General features: G+C 42.2%; 1 protein-coding gene across 2 annotated transcripts in view; it reads right to left on the bottom strand.

The window, feature by feature from the left end:
• LOC147223676 (sodium/calcium exchanger 1-like) overlaps positions 1-12283 on the bottom strand; it is a 95278-nt gene extending 82995 nt beyond the window's left edge. Inside the window, exon 1 of one of the 2 annotated variants that reach the window (XM_086165199.1) lies at positions 12137-12283. In XM_086165199.1, the coding sequence (XP_086021325.1) occupies positions 12137-12179 (43 nt within the window). In that variant the 5' untranslated portion in view covers positions 12180-12283. Of the gene's footprint in view, positions 1-6295; positions 6325-12136 lie in introns of those variants that run through there. The other variant, XM_086165200.1, reaches the window with a different exon arrangement.
• Positions 12284-15660: the final 3377 nt, after the last annotated feature.

Raw genomic sequence — 15660 nt, 5'->3', positions numbered from 1 at the left:
TCAGGGAAGAAGGAAACAAGTGGGAGACATGTCACAATTGTAATAATAATCAATACAATACACTGCTGTATCCTGGGATTTACACCCCTAGTTTGAACAAATCCATTACAAACCCATAAGAGCACTTTGCAAACACACATTAACAGAAACACACATTAATACACACACACACACACACACAGCCAGCAGTCCTGAGGGAACCTCAGCTTTTGAGTGTATTACCCTAGATGACTTTACACCTCCGCCCAGAGCTTTTCTCCGGACTGATGTCAAGGCCATTTGCCATTGCTGAGGTGTTTATACGGAGTGACTTACAGTTGTAACCACAGACCATAAAAGAATTCGAGATTTAAGGTGACAGCCTATTATACTATAGATAGAAGTTTCATGAGCAATGGATTCAGTCAACTTAACTTGCTTGTGAATCAGGTTGAAGTTTTGGGAGGGAAAGAGACATATGGAAGAATGGACAAATGTCTTGGCCATAATAGCCAAGAGCAGAGATGTCTGAAGGCCGCAGTTCAATTAAGCTCCATATCCTCATCCGTCATCATTTTTATTTTTCCCACCTCACTCACCTGCTCGGCTCACTGCCATTGCTTTTTCCCAGTCATTGCTCAAACCCTCAATCTCTCTTCATATCCCCCTAATTGTGTTTTCATCAAACCTCTTCCAGCTCACTGCTAACCTCGGTGGACTTCACTCATCCTCTGAGTCCGGGCGCAAGACAAAGTCATAAAGAGCTGGCACTCACCGACCTTCTTCCCAACTTTTAATTTCCAAAGTAAATATGCCTGGCTTGATGAGAAGTTATGGCTCTTTCCAATAAATACTAGAAGTGTTGTGTCAATGTGTGTGATTGTGTGTGTCACACGAGGTGGAGGCAATTCCAAGAAGCTGTTCAGTTTGATAACAGAGCAGATGAATAACACTTGTTTGTTTTAGGAAATGGGAACAACAAAGCTGCGGTAAAGCTAATGAAGTTAAATGGAACTGAGTCTGTCATTAGCTTGATGCTGTCCCACCATAACCGTGCACGTAGGTACTGAAAGCGCTGAATCTATTCTCAAAGTTGGCCTTTATTCTCAGAGATTAAAAAGAGAGGATAAAGCAGCTTTATTTGCTGATTCATGTTGACATGCTTGGCATTTGGAAATGGGCTGCTCTGGGGTTTAATGTGTTTGTAGACAAGAATAACAATTCCCATAAACCAAAGACAAAGTATGAAAATATACTTCTTCTGTAATGGCATGGTTACACATACATACAAAATTGTACTTACAGGAATAGTAATTATCCCTTAAAGAAAGGGGAAAGAAAAAAACAAAGCTGTGCAAATCATTGTTAACATTTTTTCAATGTCACTATTGCTTCAGGTGTAAAAGTTTAAACGTCGTACAAAAACAAATGAATGTATTAAGTCCCAGGCATGAGAATGAGTGGCTTAGCACAAAATAACTTGATCCATTAGTGCTGATGTACCTTTCAGTAAATGCTTTCATTAACTCCTGTTTTATTCATGAGTTTAAGCTTATTTTTATTGTTGTTATTTTAATACTCAATAATCATACATATTTTTTATCCCACCAAATATAATTTGAAATTAGTTTTGTTAATTCATTCATTTTTGTCTGAATTTCTGTAATTTCCCTACTTATGCCTGATTTTCTTTTTGATTTCTTTTGACAATATTTTTCTAAAGTACTGTGTTTTGTTATTATTTATCATGTTTTTTCTTCTAATTTAAGAAAGAATAATATATAACTAAAAGGCAAAACCCAGATTTTCTTACTGAGGGATGTGGTTTTGGAGACTGATAGTTATTTTGAAAGTAATATAAAATATATGGGCGGCACGGTGGCGCAGCATGAAGGACCCTGCTCGATTCTGACAAGGGGACCTTTTTGTGCGGAGTTTGCATGTTCGCCCCTGTTTGCATGTTCTCTGTGTGGGTTTCCTCCGGTTCTCCCAAAAATATACAGCAGGTTAATTGGAATGGTTGTTTGTCTATGTATGTGGCCCTGCAATTGCAACCAGTCCAGGATGTACACCAATGACAGCTGGGATAGGCGCCAGCATCTCCCGTGACCCTGAGGATAAGCTAAAGATGGATGGATGAAATCCAGTATACTATTTTACTCTATTCACAATTACTCAATGTTTAATCCATATAGATTGATAAATTATGGCCTGTTGTGTATATGACAGACCAAAAAAAACAGCAAGTCAGCAGAGAGGGATTATGGGTATTTAGGTGTGCCTAATCATACACTCCTGCTTCATTTCATTTCATCATTTTTCAATCTATCACTCTGTTGCGTACAACCCTCATCCCTACTCTAATCCGGTCCTGCGATGCTGACACATACAAGATTTCACAATCACACATGCATGCACTCGTGAGCACACCGTCACACACACACACACACACACATTGCATGCCAAAAAAAACCTGCAGTCATGCATGCAACGTGCCTCGACAGCCCGTGTGTGGACTCTTATCAGATTACATAAACCAGGTTTTGGGTTTTATGCTGCTGTGACAGATTACGCACAACTGAATAAAAAAAAAGAGGCGCAGCAAAACACAGATTAAAACTGCGAGGCAGCCGGACTCCATCAGGGAAGTAAACAGGTGGCAATATATGAAGACAGGTGTAATAGGGTGGGATGCAATCGGATTTCCAATGATTGAAAAGTATGTTGATCTGGACAGGAGGAGACACTAATAAGGACATCTGGGAGTAAGAGTTAAATAAGCAATCTTCACGAGAGGTGAGGCAGTCAGACTGTCAGGTGGAGGACACGGGGTGGAAGGAAGAAGAGGCCGCGAGGTGAGGAGGCAGCGGAGAATAGCAGGGCGTGCTGGGAGAACAGAGGTGACAAAGGGGATGTGAGGGGAATTTGAGAGTGAGAGAGGCTGGTGGGAGTAAGAAGACAGGAGCGAACCTGACCGGCAAAGTGACGTGAGAGGAGGTAATCAGAGAAAAGATGTGGGGCAGGAGAAGAGGAGGCAGGAAGGGAGAACTGGAATGTGGAGGATGAAAATTTAAGTGACAGCAAAACAGGGGAAGGGAGATGAAAAAAAAAGGCCACATATTAAATATTTCTGCATCCAATATTTTTGCAGCAAATCAAACATTACAAATAAGAAAGCCACCTCCTTCTTCTCACCTCTTTTTTACAGTTGTGAGCGAGGAGGTTTTCATTCTCAGCGGGATTACACAAAAATAATTAAAACATAGCTTATAACTTTTCTTGCCGTTTGATGAAAAGAAGCATCCAAGGAAGAGAAAGAGTCATGGTTTCAAGATCAGGCATTTTTTTAGCCTGATGAGATGGGATGAACATCAAATACCGTATGTATGCAGCACATGCAACTAATTTCAAACTCAGTTCTTCCTCAAGCAGCAGATGACTGAGTGCATTTGCATTTGAAGGGCTAATCGATGGCTTGCATCTGCTAAATCGCACCAGTAAATCCCTTTTATGCACTTAAGGACCTTCATACTTTGATTTATTTTGCGATTGTTGTCTGGAGAGCTTGGAAGCCCTTGACTTCTCCTTTTATTTGGAATGCCTTTAGGAGTCACCACAGCAAATCATCTGCCTCCATCTAACCCTCTCCTCTCTATCCTCTTCTCTCACACCAAATAACTTCATGTCATCTTTCATTCCATCTCCTCTTTGTTCTTCTTCTAGACCTCCTGCTGGCAGTTCCAGCCTCAGCATCCTTCTACCAAAACCTTCACCCTCCCTCCTCTGTACATGTCCGAACCATCTCAGTCTTATCTCCGGAACATCTAACACATGCTGTCCCTCGGATGGACTCATTTCTGATCCTATCCATCCTCCGAAAGCTTAAAGAGAACCTTAACATCTTCATCTTTGCCACCTCAACCTCTGCCAACATCGCTTGCCCCACCACGCCCTCATCTACTGTGTCTTTTATGATTAGCAGTATCATTAGCAATTGTGCCAGGATATTTGTTTCATCATGATTCAATCCCTATTGTGGTAAATATTTTTTATAGATGTTGAATAGAATTTGTTTAAGCATCTGCAGGTGGGGAGTGAAATCCAATACATGTATTCAGGCTTGCAAATGCACATGTGATGATGCACAGGTATGAATAGCTGAAAAGTGTTTCACTCTGGGAGCTGTAAATACAGACAAGTCATCACTTTGAACTCTTCTGAACTCCACAAGCCTCTGTCAACAAGAGGGATTATTTTGGAAGAAATATAGATAGGAGATAATCAGGACGTTCTTGTGCCTAGATTCACAGAGAAACTTTCACATTCAGGGAAAATAGTTCCTCAAAAAGTTCTGACAGTCACATGACGATAATCTTGAGTAACTGGGCCATAATTTCTGGAAAAAGATACGGCACTTGGATCATGACAATAAAAAACTCCATTCAGTTATATTTGAGAAAAGCAAAAACCTGCATGGTCGGTTCTTTGCTGTTTCCTACCTTCAACACAGTGAAGCATAAAACTCCCAGAGCGGTGTGTATCTGAAAGTTCCCTCCGGTGGTTTACATCTATATGGAGACCAAACCACTCCGCTTCACCACAGGGCTGCTTCGAAGGTCAAGTCTCTGAGCTTGCATTTTTTGCATCTTCATGTACAGTTACATACACCTCCTCAGATTTACACTTCTCAGGATAGATGTTGGATTTTTGACACATTGGCATCGTGGACATTAACAATTCGGAGTGCAATAAATTCAACACACAGTAAAATGAATTTATGAACTGTATAGCCTTTAAAAAGAATTACTTTGTAACGCTGCCAAAAAACGTGGCAAGAGAGTGAGCTTGGAAAGGCAAACTGATGGGAGGAGAGCTGGAACAAGGGTGAAAATTAAAGAGTGGAAATCATACGACCAGGGTGGAGGGAGGAAAAAAATACAGGACAGAGAAGAGAGGGACAGAAATAGGAGCCAAATTCACACAGGGAGAAAAAACCACCAGGGAGCCAATCTGTCCATCAGCAACAAGTGCTTCATCTGTTCGACCACCAACGGCCGAAGAGGATCCCTGTCTCATCCATTTCTGTCCCTGCTTCCAAATTACTTGTTGATGAGAAGCTGCTGCTGGACGACGTTCAACAACTTTGTCACTCTCTCAGTCTGATTGTCATTATTCCAGCCAGCACCCAGTCCACTGTGTTCTTGCTTCCCTTGTCTCCTCCACTATCTTTCAAAAATGACCATCGGTACTTTCCTCCATTTAACACAGTCTCATGTTGCATCAAGCCAGCCTTGAAATTTGATTTGAGGCTGTGACAACATCGCTGACAACAATAACAGCATGTGCGGCGCGGTGAATCATTGCACACAGATCGGTCACGCACGCAGAGTTAGACAGTGTCACCAGCTCCAGTATGTGTCATACAGCCAGGGTATTCATGTTTTGGTTCCCTCCACCTTGCTGATTTCTATTCTTAGCTGCAGCAGCAAGACTATCCTCTCTGCATATAAATGACCGTCTCATTTTTAAACATAATTTGCCGCTACGACACTGAAGACAATGCCATCATGCCCGTCGGAGCCGGGGAATGTGTGTCGGACAAATTTGTCTTTATCTAAAACTTTTTTTTGAATAATATTGTTGAACGTGCCTGGCTTGTGTGTTTGAATTAAGATTGGAGCTTCAGCACACCCAGAGGCTGCAGGACATGGAGCAGCAGCAGTCGTAGCTGGTATTTAAAAACCATTAGTTAACCTGGTTAGAGGTTCCTCCATGACTCAGTCTGCCTTTGCCAACGGCCATGAACGACTGGAAACTAACATTTCGCGTGGATACTTCATCTCCGCTCATCTTTCTCATTAGGCTTATATTATTTTGAGAAACATGGAAACAGTCCTAGAAAATCTGCACCCACGTTATCTGGACAGGGGACATTAAATTCAGTTATTTCAAATCATGGTTGATACTGTTATATATTCATTGGTACTTGATTATATTCCAGTTGAGGCCAGTTTATACTTCCGTCTAATACAATTTAAAGACATATTTGTGGATTTTCATCCCATCACATTGTCAGCTGCAGTTACTTGTCAGATAACACATTTCCATAAGCTTCCTGTCCATTTTGTCATACTTCCCTACATTTGGTTATTTTTTCATTTTTGGGATAAGGCAAAGGTACTCTATTTCTGTATGGAAATTCAACTTCATCTCATACATGCAGACAGGATTCATGTAATTCCTTGGGGAGATAGTGAGACATGCATATTTTAGGGGTCAAATTGATCTGAGTGCAGGTCAAGCACTGTACGCTTACTTGTCACTGGTGTGTGACTCTAAAGAGTTAGACTCCAACTTCTGTAGGAAGAAGTAATGCTTGAAGGGTGGTGACTGATCAAAATTGCTGCAGGGGGTCCCCTGTGTGAAAAACATAAAACAATAATGTTGAGGTATTGCGTAACTGGGTCATACAGAGGGATATGCATCGCTTCTTTTTAGGGTGAGATTCATGTTTCACAGTTTGAGCATGATGTTTGCAGACAGTTAGGTTAAGCAGAGTTTAGCAATGTATTATTGACTGCCCAGATGTTAGCTGTGCAGAAAGGTGGGTGTCAGTTTAGCAGGTTCTAAAAGTTGTTGTATAATCAGATGTGAAGAGTTGGATGAGAAAACAAAAATCAGCCTGTTGAGCTGTGGGTTGAGGCAGTTGTCATTCCAGGACTTTGAATTTTTTTTTTTTTTTTTTGGGGGGGGGGGTGAGTAAAATAGCACTAAGTTAGCTCAAGCAGACGGACGCGCAGTAGGCCACTGTCACCAATTTGTTAAGCATGACATTTTTAGATGCGCATCAGAAAAAAAAACATTATGAGTACCATAAATAAAATGTTAGTGTGGCCGCCCTCTTTCTTTTACACTGCCCTCTGGATACATTTTACCAGAAGTTACTTGCGGTGAAAATGAACACCTCTGAGTGGCATGTGAACAAATGATTGAAATTTGAGTCCTGTTTGGATTTACCTGAATATGAGCAGTAATGGTGAAAGCTGGTCTTGGTGTAACATACTATCAATGACTGAGTTCATCACTGGCCCCTTTCCCTCTGAAGGACTAAGCGAGATGTGTGCATGGGCCAAATGAGCCTGCTGTGCAAGTAAGATCACTGGTGGTAACTCTGAAACTGCTGCCCAGCTTGGAAATCAAGCCATTTGGCAATAAACATGTCAAATGAATCCCTGAAGTGATGCTTTGGGAGTGATCGGAAATTGAGTGGAGTGAATGATAGGAGAGACCCAGCCAACCTATTTGGCCTCAAGAGGGGGAGGCGAGGCCCGACCCACTCATCTCTTTTAGCTTAGAGGGGGGTTTCATTTGCCAAGTTGTGAGGTTCAACTAGATAAAATGAACGTAGTATAATACAACAGCCCTGCAATAAATTCTCATTTCATGAGGATTATAATGTTCAGTTGAATTTTTTATTGAATCGTTTTTAAGGAGCAAGTGATTTATTTACTCATCATTTCAAAGGCAGTAATTTCAGCTGAACTGGGTTTACTAAGAGGTGTCCCTAATATTTTTTTCAGCAATAAATCAGACAAACAAGATGAAGAAACAATCGCTAGCAAGTCTGATCAAAAGACAAAGATGAGAGTCGAATAACCTGGACGTTACAACTTTCAAAATCAATAAGGCCAGAACTATTAGGGGCCACCCTGAGCCATTGTAGGCCACCAGGGAACCATTGAAGTAGATTGGTCAGTGCTACCTTGGATCCATGCAGGGTTTCACTACGGATACTCTCAAACTTACATGTAAAACTGTCACCCTCGTTGAATTACACCTACCCACTTTACACCCCAGCACAGCCTACAATTAAATTTACAGAAAAAAATTAGACACACTTAGAATATAACAACTCCAGTGTTTAGTCATTTTGAATTATCTTAATAGACTTTTCCCATTACTCACATTTGTAAGACAAAGGAGTCAGGATTTGAAAAGTGTGTGTCCAAACAGCTCAACTCGAGAGAAAGGACATTTGAAGAGTCCTTTGTCTTCCAGCATACAGACATGACAAAAACTCAAATATCGTAAGAGTAGATACTGTTGTGAATTTGTCCGAATAAGTATTTGAGTTTTGATGGAGGCCAGCCGGTATTACCATGGGCTAAATGTTTATTGTCCTAAGCTAACCGTCAGAAGACTGTTACTCTACATCTTACAGGTCAAACGATCAGTAAATATTTGTCCTTGTACATGTGCTTTATTTACCCTTCGAGGACTTTGCAGTGTCATTATTGGATAATGTCATTGTTAGACGAAACGTCAACTGTCTCTTGGAAAAGTGTCACAACTTTATGCTCCTGTTAAAGGTCAGTCATCCAGGTCACGGTCAATCAGCCAAATCTGATTGTGACAATTGGACAAAGTTCCCTTTCTTGAAGACATTTCACATTCAATTGCCACGGTCAGATTTGTTGACGATCACAACTTGGTACAAAGTGTTTCACATGGAAGTTATTTGAATTCCCACAGGGCACCGGAAACTCATCACATGAAGGTGTATCAGTCATCCTCAGCCATTCCAACCATATCGCTAAACAACTGGAAAAAGCCTATTCAAATCTGTGTCTTTTGTCACACACTACAGTTATGCAGTCAGTTCATACAGTTGAGTAGTAATCACTGCAGAAAGTGATATGATTAATTGTTGTTTTTGTGTCCGGTCCAAACTGATATTTTACTTTTGTCCGGATTCCATTCCTGCGCTGCCCTTTTTCTTATCTCCAGTAGAGAATTGGAAGCACAACAATTTCTGTAGGTAATCAGTAAATCTGAACCTGTTTCCAATGCACTAAATCTGTTTATGCTGCCTTCAAGTGTAATAACTCATTTTGCCAAATCTACAGGATAAATAAATCTTGAGGCACTTTTGAGTCGGGATTGTTGGCACAGCCTTAAAATGCATACACAAACAAGTAGATGGAAACTCAAATTGTGACTGACTTTCTTAATTCTGTAATTTTGGACTTTGAGAACCAAACAGAAGTGGCACAATTTTTAAAAAATTTTCAAAAGTAATTTCTCCAAACTTCAACAAGGCACACAGAAGTGATCCAGATGAAAAAATACCTCTCACTTTGTTGGAGTTTATTTTGGGGCTCCTTAAACTTTCCTTTAACTTTTATATTCTGCCATTTCAAGCCAGTTCTTTTAAGCTAGCCAAAGGACAGATACTGCATTTAATTGTAGGTAGATATTAGTGTCCGATATAAGTTAATAGAAAATTTAGCCTGGAAAGAAAAGCAGAATGCACACATGCCTGTTCTTTAATTTGATCAGCATTAGAAACCAGACAAAAAAGGGACATCTACTTTAATGCGAGTGTCCTCTGGTGCCTGCCAGCACAAGTTGTTAATCTTTATTTCTTCCTTTTCCCACTTTGGCGTCATTGCCAACTACATCTTCCACCTGCTACACCATTCGGAACACAAGCTATCTATCAGCTGGGCTGACCCCCACACCCACACAACAGTGTGTAATGATTACACACACACACACACACACACACACACACACACACACACACACACACATACACGCATTCACACATGCCCGCACACACACACACACACACACACACACTCACACACACACACACTCACACACACACACAGGATATAGAAGAGGATTACAACGACGGGGACTTTCCTGTCGCTCTCAGCCATTGGCCAGACACTCTAAGCTGTCAGGAGAGGGATCCCAGGATCCAGTAACCAGTTAGTGGCAGCCAGGATACGCCTAACTAGATTAAGATAGACAAGAATAGAAGGCAGGATGTGGGTTACCACCTTCTCCTGGGAAGATGTGATTGTTTTGTTTTATTAATTAATGGATTAGTTGACATACAGTCCCAGGACAGAGTGAAAGTCTGTTTCGCACCAACCAAACACATTAACAGCTGAGACTTACAGGCCAAGTATAAATGTGACACAATGCATCTGAACACATCATCGTCAATATCATCGTTTCTGGAACCATCCTTACAAAGTGATGAATAAAAGCACTGGTTTTGTTTTTCTGCTTTTGCCTCTAAACCACAGGTTTCTCCTCATGTGATGTCATTTGCAGTCACAGTTCATGAAGGACAAAATAACAACTGGTCAACAGGGAAGCCCCAAGACAAACAATCCCTGAGTCCAAGTGACTTGGGAGTATAGAATGGTTAATTAACTTTCACAAAGTTGTATTAGATATCGTGTTACTCAAAGATGAAATACTTTTTTTCTTTTTTCGTTCAATCATTTAATATTGCTGGCATGAAATAGAAGTCAATTAATTTTTGACCATTTCCTAGTTGGAGAACATTTTCACTGCATAATCTGAAATGTGTCCCAGTGCACCCTGACCTTGCAGACCTGGCCCAGCACTGGATGGCTTCAGTATGACGGTATCAAAGCAATGCCACACAAAGGGGTGTTTATGCTGATTTAAGCTCAAAAATGGTTCAAGTTATGCAAATTAATTTATAGCCTACATTTCCTCAGACAGCTTGGGTCCTTGAATTATTGAGTAGGTGACATATCTTTACTTTAATTATTTATCTGTTTTGGAGTAGTCATCACCACCATCATACTGCCCTTTATCCCTTTATTCAGCTTTAACCCCCCCAACCCTACAACCCACCAACTAACGTCAGCATCAGGACCACACAGCCGTACACACACACACACACACACACACACATATATATATATAATGTATGTATATATATGATATATATACAGACTATGTGTGTGTGTGTGTGTGTGTTAAATTTATATGTATATATATATATATATATATATATATCAACAACTGTCATTGTTTAACATAAAGAGCTGAGCATTTTCACATCAATGCTGGAATTCAAATAAGCAGTCGAATTTCTCGCAAAATGGCTCACAGAATTGAGTGAAAATGTAATTTAACTTGATTGCACTAAACATCTCAATACAGCATTAAATGTTATTTGACTTGTGATCATCCTGATATATTCTAATAGTAGAAGATTGGGGCTTGGGGGCTATTATGATATCATTGGATGATCTACCAATTGCTGGGGCCAGAATCACCGCCTTATCAGAGCAATTGCCAATAACATTGCAATCGCTTGTACCATTATCATGATCATCATCATCATCATCATCATCATCACCATCACAGTCATGTCAACGTCACCAGAGCCAAACCATAACCAGTTGCCATTACTAGTAGGTTATTATTCATGGGATTTCAAATAACCATCATCATCATAGGACTTGTAACATCACCTGATAACTGATAATCCTCCCACAAGTAATGGGATTTCAATCAACACCATCATCATAATCGGTACCCGAAAAATTCTGGGGGGACTTTGGACATTACCAGTCGCTCACGCCTTATAATCTCTCATTGAATCCTCAACGCCAACATGTCACATTTCACTACCAGCAACATCATCGCCGCCTCTTCCGAGCAGATCCAGCTTCGGCGTTATTTCCTCCCCCTGTCTGGAACACGCTTCTGCTCCACATCTTCCCCGGCGGCTCCAGACGGCACAGCCTGACCTGGTGCGCGCCCTGCGGACACCTTCGCTCTCCGTGCCCCTCCCGCCCTGCTACACCTCTCTGCAGCCCCCGGGGCGTCCACCCTCACCCGACCCTCGAGGGTTTGCCTCGCTCAGCACAGCCGATCCCTGCCGGGGACCGATCATTTACGCGCGCCAGCCCCCGGTGCGGCGGACCTTGCGGGCGAACCGGTGCACCGGGCGAAGCGGGGCGGCAGCGGGGCGCACACTAACCCGAGACCCCCGGGCATCTGCGTGGACCACGGGCTCTCTTTCTTGTCCCCGGCGAGTCCCTCCAGTTACTATCTCGCCGTGCCCGTGTCTGAGAGAGGGGTGGTGGGTGTGTGTGTGTGTGTGTGTGTGTGTGGGGGGGGGGGGGGGGTCGTGTTTACGCACGGATTTAACGATCCCGGCTGCACTTCACTGAACTACCATCACATTTCAGATCCCTGATCCCGAAAGCGGCACACCGGCTCGGGCGCGTCCGTTCATGAGGGGGGAAACCGTGAACTGCGCTCCGAATAAAGGCGGAGGGGAAACAACGTCAACGCGCCGCGGGCGTCCCCTTACCGGTTCGATTCTCTGGATGAAGCCCGTGTCGGGGTCCGTTCATTCACTCATTGACTCATTTCTCTCGTCTGTTCACCCCCTCCTCCGTCTGCTCCCTCCTCCTGCAGCTGAATGGAAGGATCTTCTCAGGAGCGGCGGCGGCGGCGGCGACGGAGCAGGCGCACTTCAACCCGTTTGCTCTCCCGCGCACTTCTGCGCCCTCTCTCTCTCGCTCTCTCTCTCTCTCTTTATCTTTTTTTTTTAACTTCCTTTGTCTCTCCATCCCTCTCCTTCAGTCTCGTGTATTTTTCCCTGCAAAATACCAATACACCAAGAGATGGAGATGAAATGGAAGATGAAGAATTGGTCAGAAGGTCCCAAAGTGCTTCATTAACGCGGGGTCTTACAATATTCTGTTGTCAGTAAGTCTGTGTTGGTACATAAAAAAAGAAAATTGTGACCTGAAAGAAAATACAACAACAAAATAAAAAAAAACTGTGACAGCCACTGAGTTGATAACAAAGAGTGTACCAGTAATCACTAGATTCTCTTTAAAGACTAATTCCAAACAACATGCTGTTTTTTCTTTTTTTTAAGTCAAATTAATGAGCTTTGAAGTCAAAAAAATATTCGGCTCCATTCAGGCCTGAATACATCTGAACAATGTCGTGGACAGTAATAATTTTTGACTATTTATTGGATTTGTGATTTATTCATGGAAGAGGTGGGTGCTGATAGTACAAATCAGGATGTGATGAAGCTGCTGTCTCTTAAGATCAAGGACTGGGCTGAGGACTTCATGTTGACCAAAAAAACATAAAGATGTCAAAAAACAATATAGCTCAATGAAGGGAAGGAGGCTATTAGGATATTTGCGTGTTTAAACCATAGACGTCATGTTCTCTGGACCAAAGATTTTAAAAATGCCCCTCCAGACGTTTCAGAGTAACAAGTCAGAACGGTGTCACTTTCAACCACACTGGTAGAGGTCGTACTCACAGACAGGGATCCTCCACCAATGTCCACCAGGAATGTTTGATCGTGACATCTTTTTCCAGGCATGACCAAGTGGCGACTTGTGCAGAGGAGAGGAAAGGAAATTATGATACAAGAAGTCTGGATATGTGGATTTCAAACATTAAATGATTTATTTATTCTTCTGAATATTTGAATCCAATTTTAAGTACTTACGGTCAACGGTCCAAAGCAATGGAGAGTGGAGAGAAGCGATGAAGAAACGCATTCAAGCAGGTTTGAACGGTTGGAGAACAGGGTCCTGGGAAATGTGTGATAAAAGAGAATCAGCCAGAGTGATAGGAAAGGTATAGAAGACAGCAGTGAGACCAGCAATGGTATACGGTTTGCTGGAGGCAGCGGAGATTATGATTTGAGGTTCTTTGGACGGTGACGAGGATGGATAGACTCCATCAGAGAGACAGAACATATTAGATGTTTTGAAAATAATATCAGAGAGGCCAGACCGAGATGAGTTTGGCAGTCACTGGTGTCAAAGTCAAGTCACAAATCTTTTGTGATTTTGTTGACTTCTGTCTCAAAATGTTCAATTTTGTGACTCCGACATCAAACCTCTAATTAAACGCTGCCACTTAGAAGAGGAACTTCAAAACCATCTCTATAGAAAATACAAACAAAGTGTGTGAATATTGTGCGTGTTGTTCAGATGGAACCCTGCTGCGGCCTGGATATGTGCTAGCCCCTCATGAAACCAAACTCTCGAAAGAATAAAAAAAACAAAGTTGCGAGATGAGGGGCAGGAGATGGATGAGGAAGAAAAAGGCCCTTTAAATATTGGAAAAATGAAAAGCGGGCATGGTGAGAAGAGCTTATAAGGAAAGAGTGGAGGTCAAGGAGGAGGAATGATGGAGAGAAGGAGACAAGGACAGTGTGAAAGAAACAGGAGAAACAAGAGGACCTGAACTCTGAATAATGAGCCGGAGACAAGAGGGGTTTCACATGATCCATCTTTTCGACACACTTGATCAGAGATTGCTTTGGTGTGAAGCATGAACCTTACAACGCTAGCTAATTCACATCCTGGGGGAACATGTTACACAAACACACACAGAAAGACACACATATTTTTACATACATATATATGTAAATAAATGCCTGCGCTAACATTAAACACGTCTAACCTAACTGTTCTGAATGAAAGAATACAGCATTACACAGATGTGCACGCATGCACACACGCACGCACGCACGCACGCACGCACGCACGCACGCACGCACGCACGCACGCACGCACGCACGCACGCACGCACGCGCACACACACACACACACACACACACACACACACACACACACACACACACACACACACACACACACACACACACACACACACACACACACACACACACAAGCCCATTAGTGTCGTCCACGAATTCACGTCAAATGTAAAACCACTGAAATTAAGCTGGACAAATACAGATCTGCACACAAACTCTCAAAACACTATATATAATCACACGCACGCACACACGCACAACACACACACAAACGCCACCCACACACACTGTAGATCTCCATTATGGCTGTTGGGACAGGAAAGTCCAGAAATGAATAGAGCTGAAGATTCTATGAATAGCTGAGAGTGTCGTATTAAAATGCTAATGCTAATGAATAACACGGTGTGTTTGAACAGAGAAATGTTCCTTCAGAATCAGATCTCTGCCATCCGAAGGGAAATGTGTATTCATCGCCACAAGGACACCCAAGCACTGTGCTTTCAATCTCTCAGTCCCAACTTATATTTCACTATTGCCTCCCATTAAATCTATAAATCCTTTCAAACCAGAAACAGTGCATTGTTTTCAAGGAGCAGCATGTATTCTTGCAAAATATAGTCAAAGAGGTAGAAACACATTAGTTGTGGGCCACATTTGTCAACTGGAAAAAAAAAAAGATGGACAATTTCAGTCGAGGCAGCATGGTGGAGGCAGCCAGCCTCCCCAAGTCTCTACAAGTAGGAAATGCAGCAGACATATTTTGAGTGAATGAATGAATGAATCATAGTCAACACCATGAGAGAATCTTGATTGATTCAGCAACAAAGGTGCACCCCTAAAATTTAGAATAAGTTTTAATATGGGGCGGCACGGTGGCGCAGTGGTTAGCACTGCGGCCTCACAGCACGAAGGACTCCGGTTTGATTACGACAAGGAATGTGTCTGTGTGGGTTTCCTCCGGGTTCTCCAGTTTCCTCCCACAATCCATGAACATGCAGGTTAAATGGAAAAAATTGGGAAAATTGCCCCAAATGATGAGTGAATGGTTGTTTGTCTATATGTGTGGCCCTGTGATTAACTGGCAACCAGTCCAGGGTGTACCCCACCTCTCAGCTGGGATAGGCTCCAGCATCCTGAGTGCAAGACAAGCAGAAGATGGATGGATGGATGTTTTAATATGGTGTTTTTAAGATAAATTGCCTCAACTTGTGGAGTTTGCAATAGTGCTTTACAATAGATATTGTCACACACACACACAGTAGGAGTTTGGTATTGAACCACCGACGTTCCAA

Source organism: Fistularia commersonii, chromosome 19, assembly GCF_037954325.1.
Source record: "Fistularia commersonii isolate RoL2024-O1a breed Wild chromosome 19, RoL_Fcom_v1.0, whole genome shotgun sequence".
In the NCBI taxonomy this organism is placed as follows: Eukaryota; Metazoa; Chordata; class Actinopteri; order Syngnathiformes; family Fistulariidae; genus Fistularia; species Fistularia commersonii.
The sequence above is the reverse complement of the archived record's forward strand: the minus strand, read 5'-3'. Positions and strand labels throughout refer to the sequence as shown.